The sequence below is a fragment of the Drosophila erecta genome, unplaced genomic scaffold (genome assembly GCF_003286155.1).
Source record: "Drosophila erecta strain 14021-0224.00,06,07 unplaced genomic scaffold, DereRS2 tig00000126-arrow-pilon, whole genome shotgun sequence".
In the NCBI taxonomy this organism is placed as follows: Eukaryota; Metazoa; Arthropoda; class Insecta; order Diptera; family Drosophilidae; genus Drosophila; species Drosophila erecta.
The window spans coordinates 8,499,736-8,511,780 of NW_020825209.1; the positions used below are offsets into that span (position 1 = coordinate 8,499,736).

Sequence of the window (12,045 nt, forward strand, 5' to 3'; positions counted from 1 at the left end):
TCACACAGTCGGCGGAAGAAATCGCATACAACTGACCTTTTTCGAGCAGTTATAATCGACTTTTTAGTACTGAAAATCCATCAAAACAGATTTTAAAAAACAGATTTAGCAAAAATACATTTTATAATGGCATTTTTGTTTACACAAAGAGATAGCAATGAATTTATATCGATTGGCAGTAAGAGAGTCACTGTTTCCAAGATCAGTTGCACAAATGTATATTTACATTTAAAAGATATTATTAGAAGGTCAGGATTGCCCAAATCCAAATGGCGTTTCCTCCAAACAGTAAGAGGAGCAATTAATTTAAAACGATGAACCCCAAAACAGACTCACAATTTACAGATGAGCTATATACTTACAACCATTATTTAGAATGCTCCGGTTTTTCGGTTACCAAGGATAATTATATTAACTGTGCCAGGCCGATTCGTTTCGAAAATCCTTCACTCGACAACTCATCTTCAAGCATTTGAAGATCTAACAGTTGCTTGAGTTTTCTCGCTTTAATTGCCCAAAACTAATGAGCTGTCCTGTCTTTTTCCTTATTTTTCTGTATTTTTTGAGGGGAGCTTGGGGGCGTGGAAACAAACTGATCTGAAAAAATGTAATTAAATGTGAGATGTTGTGACGCCTTTGTTTGAACTGAGGAGAGCAAAGCCAGCAAACTGGATAACTTCCCATGGCCTTTTGCAGTTCCATATGAGTATCAATACTCGGCTACTCAGGTTGATATTTAGCTTGGGTTTTTGGTTCGGGCTCAGGGCGTTTTTTTTTTTTTTTTTTTTTTTTTTTTTTTTTGGGTAAGAAGAGTATAGCTGGGTATCGGAATCGAAATCGATGCAGGGTCAAAAATTATTAATGGATTTTTAATATCATTTGTGTCAGCGTAAATCGTATTTAAAGAAATCTGAGGAAAGAGAACCGAAACAAAAAATCTGAAACGATTTATTGACCTGAAGTCAAGTACGGCGAGAAGAGATGAGATATATATATATATAGTCGTTGGATCTTTGTAATCCACAGGGCCTCCACTTGATGGTTCGATCTGGATGGTATGGGCTTGAGGATAGAGGACGGAGAATGGTAATGGTAATGGTAATGGCAATGGGATGGAGAATGAGGTTGGGAATGGGAATGGGAATGGGACTGAGAACCTGGACGACAAAGTGTGAAAAATGATTGATCGATTTCGTCTCGGCTCTCGGACCTCGATTACGTTTCGATTTCGGTGTTCGGTGTTTCGGCACAAAGGGTGCCGTGCTATCCCCGTCTTAATAAAGAACTTTGTGCCCGATTCCGAGCGATTGCGATTGTGATTGTGACTCGGATTCAGTATCTTATTCTTGACTTTAACCCGGTGACAGTGGATCTGTGAGACCCTGAAGACCCTGAATTTTGATTCCAGCGGCGACAGCAACGACAATCGACATAATAAGATAGCAATTATTTATCAAATCTGGCAGGGGGCCGAAATAAATCGAAAGAAACGAGCATTTATTTCCCCGATTTTTGATTAATGAAAGCATTTCGCCACACAATAGAAGAGAAAGGAAAAACGAAAGTGTTGACTAGCACTGTCCAACATGAAAAAAGGGGGGCGACATCGAGATGACCCCAGAGAAGACATTTCCATTCGTTCCAAACAAAACTACAAAAACAAAAAAAAAACCAAAAAGAAACACCTTTAAGGATTGACTTTTCACCTTCGAACTCACATCAATCAATTCACAAAAGCCAGTTGGCGGCGCCGAATTGTAAAGTGACACTCAGCACTGGGGAATCGATTATAAAGGCACTCCACACATTGATATTATCAGATATTATTCTCAAATCAAGCCGTTCGGGGACACTTTGTTTAATAAAATCAAGGCAACTCAATGGTTACTGCACTTGTCATTTAAATTGATGGTACACTCGGTAAAAACTTCTTTGAAAAATTATTTTTATAAGAAATCTAATGTAAAAAAATGTATGGTGTGTGATAGTATGCTATTTTAAATATACAAACAATTAATGCTTCTGCAGATATATATTAGTACATATGTATATTCATATATATTCAGTACATATAGAGTTATTTAGCATTAAGTAATACTATGTAGAATGTATCACTAACGACAAATTTTTATAGACTGTTGCTATATTTACATATATACATATGTATGTACATACTTTCAATCCAGTGATTATAGGCATGTGTTTATGAACGATGAATTGTATTTAAGAAGCCTTAAAGCCTTGAAGCTTAAAATAAATGTTTTGAGCAGATAAAGCTTTGGAGTGATTTAATATGGCCCGAATTGGTGCAAAAACCCATTTGGTTTTAAAGTAGTAGTAGTAAAGTTAAAGAAATTTTCGTTAGATCTTTATGCACCACTTAAGCATGGGTAATTGTATCATACTTTAAGAAATATGTTTCGAAGGTTTAAATATAATAATGACCATTTCCGCGAAGTCTAACATTGATGCTCGCGCCTTGTGGGTATGCAACAAAATAATGCGGTCCTTATTGTGCTATTGTTTTTTTTTTGTGATTAATGCAAATAGGAACGTTCCCCAAGCTTTTGTTTCGCTGAAAGGACTTTTCTCGGACATTTGTGTGTATAAATTGAAGCACAAACGTGGTCAAATGTGTGTGCGATTGTATCCTTACGGTGGACATTCCAACGTCTAGCAAATACATATGTACATACATACATTTTATGCGAGGGTGTGTGGGTGAGAATAATTTTAATTCTGCAATGAAAAGGACAATGAAACGACAAGGAGCTGTGTACATGCACGTGTGTAGGTGCTCCTATCACATAAGCCACTTACACACCGAAGCTGGGCGATTTACATAAGTTATACATGCGGCATATGTACGCAGTGGTGGGCGGTCGTGGCGATCGGGGCGGGGAGGGGCTGCGGTAGGGGTAGTGGAAAGAGGGGTGGAAAGAGGAAGCAGCAGCGACGCTTCTTTGTCACCAGTGCTCGAATTCCATTGGTGCTGTGTGGCGACAGGGAAAAAAATCGAAGCGAATCGCCCCCATTGCCAAAGTGTCACCCACACACAGATACACCTACACAGCGACACCAGCACCCACACACACACAGATGCACAGCGCAATCGCAAAACAAAGAGAGCCGCTCGATGCGGACATTCGAACGGGTGCGACAGGGACGGCGAGAGGGCACAGCGCCGAGTGGACAAGACATCAAATGACAAAATTTTCTAAAGAACCTTCGCAAAGAGAAGCAGAGAGGAGCAGCCCAAGACAAAATGTGACGTCGCAACACAGCGACAAATTACGTACTGTGTACTGTGTACTGTGGCCATTGCCATTTCACTCTCGTTGCTCTCTCCCTCTTGCGCTCCTGCTCTCTCTGTCACTCTCTCTCGCTCTGTCACACTGTAGTGCCCGGCCATGTACTCACACCAGCGAACCAGGGCACCCATACCAGCAAGCGGCGAGAGCGAGCGCTGCGTTCTCTTTGGCTGGCGGCGGTGCGTGTGAATGTGTGTGCCGCACTGACCACACACACACACACACGTCGCATGTCGCATGTGTCAACCCAACGAAACGGTTTCGTCCACTCAGACGACAGTGTGCGAACGGGCGCGAGATAGCCGCACGAGCGTGCCACACTGCTCGCACGCACTGCTCGGCGCTCTTTCGCGGGGAGAGTAAGAGAGCGGTGGCTACTCTTGCCGCGCACTGCTTTGCCGACTGGGCGAGCGGGATGGCCTCAAGTGCGGGCGGATCTCTCTCTCGCACTCCAGCGAGTGCCTAATGACCCATCGACGACAATGTGACGAAGGCCAATTCCAATAGCGCGCTCTCTCACACTCTTCCAGGTGCGAGAGCGAAAGAGAGAGGGAGCGAGAGCGAGCGGGAGAGCGAGCGAGAGAGAGAGAGCCAAATGTCACCCACCCCGCGTGTGCGTGCTTGTGCCTGTGTGCGTGTGTGTGTGTCAGTCAGTCGGTGTGTCGGTGTCGGTGTCGCCGCATTTGTCGCTCGCTCTCTGCCCGCTGCGCTGCCGGCGTCGCAGTCGCCGCACAAATTCGTTGGTGAAACGACAAATCGACAATCAGTGTCACCCACGACATTCGAAGAAGTGGATCTCTGCTGTCCCTGCTCTCCGCACATCCGCATCTTCGTCGCTACTTCGTTTGCCACTCCGCATATTCACATATTCGCATCCGCATATCCGCGCCCAGTCCACTCTTCACTCTGCCGCGCGACCCAGTGCATTAGTGTGCGTGCGTACGAGCTTGCGCGCGTGTGTGTGTGTGTCATCGTCAACTGTGAACGACCAACTTTTTTAATATCTCAGCAAAATGCAACAAAAATAAATGCACCACGGGCATGAAAACAACAACAGCACACGGCTCGAACAGTAAATTCTACCATCTGAATTTATCAACTTTTTGCGCAACACAATATCAAAGCAAAACAACTCGGAAACAAAACCTTTTTTTAAATGGCAAACCTGTGACAAAGTGACAAAAAGCTAAAACAAAAAAAAAAAAAACTCAAACAGCAATCCACCAAAATACAATAAAATAGCCACAACTCGCTGCTAAATTAGCAATAGGTATGTATAGTTTGAGTATAGTTGATTTGCCGTCGGCACTTCAAGCTAAGAATCCAAATCAAAGTGAAGACATAGTGAATATTTTCAAGATCAGTGGAGTATTTTCAAAAAAGAAATCCTGGTTCTATACAAATATTGTCCATAAAAGGATTATTTAACAAGAATGGCATAAAAGGAACGCAATGTAGGATTTTTAAGATAGTTAGACATGGTATTCTCAAGATCAAATAGGCTGGTGACATTAGGTGACATCAGTATACATTTGATGTGGTATTACCATTTTCGTGAAAAACTAGTGATGTTCCCCTGTTAAGCTTATTTTTCTTATAGATTTTCTTACAATATCCTGATGTTGCTAAATTAGAACTAGCTTGTTAATCCAATGTTTGTAATCCCACTTTTGTCTTTTTTCTGCGTGAGCTTCGATGAAAAAAGTGATGTCTTCGGGGAAACGCCAAATGTCAAAGTTGTAATTAAGATTTTTGTCTGCGGCTTTCGAGCTCTGTTTTTCTCGTTGAGGTCCGAACCATCGGGGTTGTCATCTTCGGACCACCTCAAGTCCCTTGCCCACCGGCTCCTGCTTATTATAATGTACTACTATTAACAGCAACTACAACAGCAATTATAGCCGCCGGATTGCCCACATCTCGGCATCTTCCATCCCCATCTGCCCCACCCCGTGCCCCGTGCTCCGTGCTCCGCGCTCCGTGCTCCGTACTCCGCCGATCTCGGATCCACCATCTATAGCGTCTCCCAGCTCTCGGAATTCTTCAATCTTGTCGTTTCTTGTCTTGGGGACTTTCAACATTTTGCTGCCGCTGCCGCTGCCACTGCCACTGCCGATAATCAAAAAACGTTTCGTCCGAGAGCCATCAAAAGTTGTGATTGGTTTTTCCCCTGCCCCCTGCCCCCAGCTGCCCAGCATCACCCCCCTCTCACCGTCGCTGGCTTAAGACATTTTAAGCGTTTGACAAAAATAATTACCCATGTACATGCATACTCACCTCGATCTGTCGACCGCATGCACTGAGAGAAAATAGCGGGCTGCACATTTTTGACGTACGCAAGTTAGTCTTGATACTGAGATCTCTGGTTATATTCTTTATGTAGCTCTACTCCGAAGCCTTGACAGATCTATACTTTTTGAATAGTAACGATATAGGTAAAACATTTTTTACAAGATCCTTGGAAGATATATGGGTTTAAGCACCTCCAACTCAAATGAGTTACCTAATAATGGTCTGGAAAATAATTGCCGCATCTTTAGTTCATCCTCTATTTCCTGAATGGTAACGAATATGGCAACAATATTTTCGGCACCTAGTCAGAAACTGATTACTTCCAAGTACTTGACAATTAAGTTTTTTTCCCCTTTTCGTTTAAAAATTTTTTTTTCGCATTTTTGCCGTGTGTACATACACTCATTTTAATGCTATTGTTGTCATCGTTACTAATGAGCCCCATAAAAAGCGACCATCTCCTGGCTTTCTGCAACTGTGTGTGTGTGTGTGTACGTGCGTCCGTATGTGTGAGCCATAGTCGTATGTGGTTTTCGGCTTAACATTTTTGCTGGCATTGGGCAAGCGAATGCGAATGTGTGTTCGACTTTTGAGATCGAATCCAGATAGCCAGCCACGACATCGCACACACGATCATCACCATCGTCATCCGCATCTCACCGCAATTGTCCCCAGTTTTGTGACGCCCCTGGGTTCGGTTCACTTTTTTGTTATTTTTTTTAATTTTACCCCTGATTTGTTTCTGTTTTTTTTTTTTTTGTTTTTTACGTCAGTTCGACTGCTCACAATTACGGTAGCGAACGGAGCCCACAATAAGAAAGAGCTAGCTCTTGTGACTCTGGCTATGGCTTCAGCTTTGCTTTTGATTTTGCTGTTGGCTTTGGTTTTGGTTTTGGCTGTAACTCCGACCGATCGGATCCAAAGTCGAAGTCCGACACCGATCGCCGCATGTTGTCGTCGCCGTCCACGTTGTCAGAGGCGATTTAATGGCCAGAAGAACCGAAAAAGCTGTAAAAGTGTTCGCTCAAGTAAATGAGGCAATGTGCACTTACACGAGCACTGCATCAGTGTGAGTGCACAGTGGGTCCTGGCTACGTTGGAATTGGGCAGATCAAAACAGGGCTGCATTGGAACCAAAATGGGGAAATTATAGAAAAAGCTGTGTGAGCACATCAGGCATATTTATCGATTTATCGATTTATCAAATCAAGACTTTTCATAGGTTGCAGTGGCAGTTTGAGTGGCTCTACTGTATTATCGGGCCGACATGAAAGATACGCCGCCATCGGTGTCACCGATATAAATGTTCGCTTGTCCGAGTTATTGTGAGTAGTGTGTGTCTTACCAATAAATCTGGCTGGATTTGCACAAAGTTGGCTAAGCTCCTTGGGAGCTTTCACTTGGGAATTTCGGTAGTACTGGTACACTTGAGATATTGGCTTTTAGCGCTTTCCAATGCCAATGCTATAGATTTATGTTTTTTGGCATGGGCCTCTGATAAATATATATCTTAAGTGCAGCGAATACAATCATACGAGTGACACAGAAATTAGTGAGTAATCCATTTGATCAGCAATCGGTGGCATCTTTAAAGACTTTCTTCTAAATCTTACTTCGGAATGTTCCTCATAGCAATGTTTCGCATGGCTAATCGTTGTAATCCACTGATTAATTGAGCCGCCCAAAAGCAAACTTTGCTCCCCTTTGAATCGTTCGACCGTCTTGACTTTTCGCACTCTAATTGCGCATCAATGACCGCAATGACCAATGTCCCAGGTCCCGGGGCCCGGGTCCCAGGTCCAGGAGTCAATGTCCATGTCCCCGACCGCACCACAGACCATTCCACAATTTGCCCTGCTGACTCTCGGCGATAAGGTTGATTCCGATTCCCAGCTGAAGTTGCGCATTTGGATTTGCCAAGCAACCCTGGCCATAGTTTTCGATTAGGATTGACCGTTTCAGTGACTTCCTGATTGACACCCCCTGATTGACACTTCTAACGATTCGTTTCTGTTTTTTGCTTGTTTTCCAGGCACCACCAGTCATCGCTACCAACACCACCACCGCCACCGCCACCGCCACCATAGAAACAAATTCCACCACAGACGACATGGAGCACATAATGAATCCGTTTATGTCACCGGCTTATCTGCTGGGCCATGGCCCACATTCCCACCAGCATGTGCACTCCCATCTACCGTCACACCCGCAGCCAAATGCCGCCTCTCCGGCCAGCTCACCCGGCGGGTCCAGTGGCTCCGGATCGGGATCGGCAGCGGGATCGGGATCGGGCACGGGATCAGGCACCGGATCGGGATCTGCCCTGAAGCCACGTCGCTGGGGCTCGCCGCCCATCAATCTGGCCGGACAGTTCATCAATCCGGCGACAGGAAAGAAACGAGTGCAGTGCTCCATTTGCTTCAAGACCTTCTGCGACAAGGGCGCCCTCAAGATTCACTTCTCGGCGGTGCATCTGCGCGAGATGCACAAGTGCACGGTGGAGGGCTGCAATATGGTGTTCAGCTCGAGGCGTTCGAGGAATCGCCATAGCGCCAATCCGAATCCCAAGCTCCATTCGCCGCACATCCGGCGCAAGATCTCGCCGCACGATGGCCGCACTGCCCAGCAATTTCCGGTTTTCTCGCCCGGAACAGCCGCGGCAGCAGCCGCTGTCGCCGGACGACTTCCGGTTGCCTTTCCCGGACTGCTGCCACCCCCGCCGCCACATCATGGTCACCATCCGTACGTCATGTTCGGCGGACAGGCTGGTCTACATGGCTTGGGTCTGCTTTCCAACGGCTGTCAGGATCCCGATTCCGGGTCGGTGGACAACGAGCAGGATGCGGATCCCGAGGATGACAACGACTTTGTATACGTGGACATGCAGGCGAATAGCTCCAGTCCGGCGGCCTCCAGCGAGGATCAGGAGGAGCACGAACGAGATCACGAGCAGGATGAGGAGATGCACTGCAGCTTGAGCCTGGCCAGCAGTAGTAGCATCGGCGCCGACGAGGAGCGAGCAGCTGACCAGCCGTTGGATTTCAGCCTGCACAAGCGTCGCAAGTCGGAGCAGGATCGGGAACAGGAGCAGGTGCAGGAGCGGGAACGGGAGCAGGAGGCGGAAAAGCGGCAGGAACAGGATGTGGAATCGGACAAGGAGCAGGAACCAGAACAGGAGCATGACCTTGAGCGTGAGAAGCGCTCGCCCAGCGATGCCTTCTCCATGGATCAGTTGCTGGGCAAGCGGAAGCGACACGATAGCACCGCCTCCAGCTCCGCCTGTTCCACGGCAGCCGCCTCCTCCATCTCCAGCTCCTCCGCCAGCGCTAGCGCCAATCCACCACAGACGAGCATCAAAATGGAACTGGATCCGGACAGTGACAGTGCCTACATGACCAGCCGCCGGCAAATGCTCCCACTGCCCGTTCTGGACCTCGAGGAGCATCATCATCTGCGCCTGCTGCAGACCCAGATGTTTGCTGCCGCAGCGGCTGCTGCTGCCACCAGTCAGGCACCGCCCACCGCCTTCCTGCCGGCGGGATCCCCCGTGGATCTGGCCAAGGACTCGCCGCCCATGTGGAGCCTCCTCTCCGAAATGTACCGCTCCATGCTGCTGAAGACGCAGCACCAGCAGTACAGCCACCATCACCAGCTGCAGCAGCAGCACCAGCAGGAGCAGCATCACCATCACCTCTCCCTGAGCCACCACCATCAGGAGCAGCATCATCATCTGGGTCACCACATGGGTCACCACCACCACCACCATCAGCACCACCAACAGCAGCCGCAACAGCAATCGCCGGCGGCCACGAATGCGCCAATTTCCGTCTAATATCCAGTCTGCTGATCCATGGCGATGATTTCTAGATGATTTCCTTAGTCAAATTTGTTTTCTTTTTTTTTTTTTGTGTGTGCGAATCGTATTGCAATAAGAATACGTCTGGTGGCGTGCTGCATTAGAGAAAAGTGGTGCTTTAGGTGGTGGGGCTGTGCCATAGCTTGACCATTAAATGGCTGGCACTCCTCCTCAGGCGCGACCCCGCAACTCCCACCTATGTCTGCCCACCAACACCCAATGCCCCCATTCCCCTATGTACCCCCCATCCCTTTGAAAACTGGAATTGCTCCAAAACTAAGCTTTTTCTGCTCGTACATGTGTTATATGGAATTTTTTTTGAAACCTATGTATAATGTAAAATGTATACTGTAGTGCGACATCTAAGTGTATAGTATTCAATCCGTTCCTCAGTGTGTGTGTGCAGATGGATGAGTGTGTGTGTGTGAGAGGGAGAGCGTGTGTGTGTGGGATCCAAGGATCGGATCCAAAAAAAAGTCTGTCATCTGAAAAGCGGGCTGGGCAGTGCAGAAGCGGGGATTTTGGAACGGGTTCCGTTTCCCTGCCCCCTCTATCGGTGTACAACGAAGTATTGATATTTATAACGAAATATATATTATGAATGCATATATTAAATAGTTTTAAGACAATTTTTTTCGTAGCCAATAAAACTATATTGTATTGTATAACTTGGATGTACTAACACAGCAAGCAAATTCTATTGAAACATATCCCGTGTGTTGAAAAATAAAAAACTAGAGATTAGCCCGCTCCCTAAAAAAAAACAAACAAAATTATACAAATCCATCGAAAAGGTTGATAGATCGTAGGTGAACGAAAATGTTATTGCTATCGCAAGCGAAAATTCCTCCCGATTGTGTACTGTATTACATCAAGATTTTAAGTTTTTTATTAACAAATAAACAACGGCAAAATTGAAGAAACATGTAATCAAAGATGCTTTTTTATTGGTTCTCTGGGCGGATACATAATTTCCATGTTTTCACTAGAAGTGCTAAGAAAATAGAGCAGGTACTTTATGTGAATATAATCTGAGTCATCGGTTTTATGTGGATTGTATTTTGTTGTTCCACTCTAAAGATACATTCGTTAAATGCCATTTAATTCAGATATGCTTTGGGAAATGCCATTTTATTTGCGTAGCTCATTGAGATCACAAGCCAAGCTAGTTCATCTCCAGATCCAGATTCCAGTGAATATGGTATTGGTCTGATGAGATCTATAATGGGCTACGCCCTCGAATGTGTCTGTCCCTCCCGTTTGCGCAAATGACTATCCGAAATGCCGACGGACTCTCGAGAAGGCGTGACATGCGGCATAAATTGTTTTCGGCTCCGCAACTGTGGCATACCATAACAAAATCATATTTTACGGTTCCGAACCATACCATACCATACCATACCATACCATAGCATACCATACCATACCATACCATAGCACACTATTCCTATACTCGAATACTTGTACATATCGTACTCCCCCCGCGCGAATCGTCGTGATGAATGACCAACTATTGGTCGCAGCGGCAACCACATCATCATCATCATTATGGATAGGCATTTGAGGCCACTTATGGACGGATTACACACTCAGGCGCACGCACACTGATACAGATTCAAATATGTATATGTATATGCAGATACAGATGCAAATATGTATATGTATATGCAGATACAGATACAGATGCAGATGCAGATACATTTACAGATACAGATATAGATGCAGTTACAGATACAGATACAGATGCAGATACAGATACAGATGCAGATACAGTCTGTAGTTTAGGTGACCAAATAGAAAAACCCTAAGTAGACGGCAGTACGAACCTCACATTCTCGTACAAATTTACGATTCTATGAAACACGCAACGATATTAACACCGCGCTCTTCGCTTCCACAATATTCTCTGCTTTATTTTTCCAATCACTTCGGACACGGCTTACTTTAAAGAGACTAATTAGGCCTGGTCAAATGCGGTCGAGTGGCTCTATAATGGTCGGAGAATGGTTTTGTGATTAGAGAACAAATACGGCTTGTTTCAATATGGCCCTATAACTTTTCTACACACCAAAGAAAGCTGAATGCAGTCGTAAAAATTGTATAAACTGCTAAATAGTCTGGGTTTTACGATTCAGACACTTGGTTGTACCATTATTCACGAACTATTTATACAGAACGCTTGAGATATCATTTCTGGCGGTGTGCCCACAAAATCCGAGCTCAGAATTCCGCATTCATGTGGAGAATGGAGCCTCTGCACACACACTCGCATCCACATGAATGTGTATGAAACCGAAACCGCAAAATTGACATGGATGCGAGACTGTGAAAATGTCAAGTGGTTTGAAGCGAAGGATATGAGTCGAGAGTTCCGTGCCCAGCGTTCTGAATTTGGATCCCTGAGTTTTCAGAGGCCAAAAAACACGAGCTGAGCTGAGCTGAACCGAGCTGAGCTGAGCTGAGCCAATCCCCAATCTCCACCTCCATCTCACTCCTATGCCCATGTACTCATATACCCGTATCCATGCCCATGCCCATGCCCATGCCCATTTCCATTCCCATTCTGATGGAGAGTGATGGTGCAGGGGA

At 45.7% G+C, this 12,045-nt stretch overlaps 1 protein-coding gene across 1 annotated transcript; it reads left to right on the top strand.

Moving 5' to 3' along the window:
- Positions 1 to 3,990: 3,990 nt before the first annotated feature.
- LOC6550546 (protein disconnected) lies at positions 3,991 to 10,377 on the top strand. Its single transcript, XM_001977942.3, has 2 exons — positions 3,991 to 4,581; positions 7,633 to 10,377. The coding sequence occupies exon 2, from the start codon at positions 7,711 to 7,713 to the stop codon at positions 9,430 to 9,432; it is 1,722 nt and encodes a 573-aa protein (XP_001977978.2). The 5' UTR covers positions 3,991 to 4,581; positions 7,633 to 7,710; the 3' UTR covers positions 9,433 to 10,377.
- The last annotated feature ends 1,668 nt before the right edge of the window (positions 10,378 to 12,045 follow it).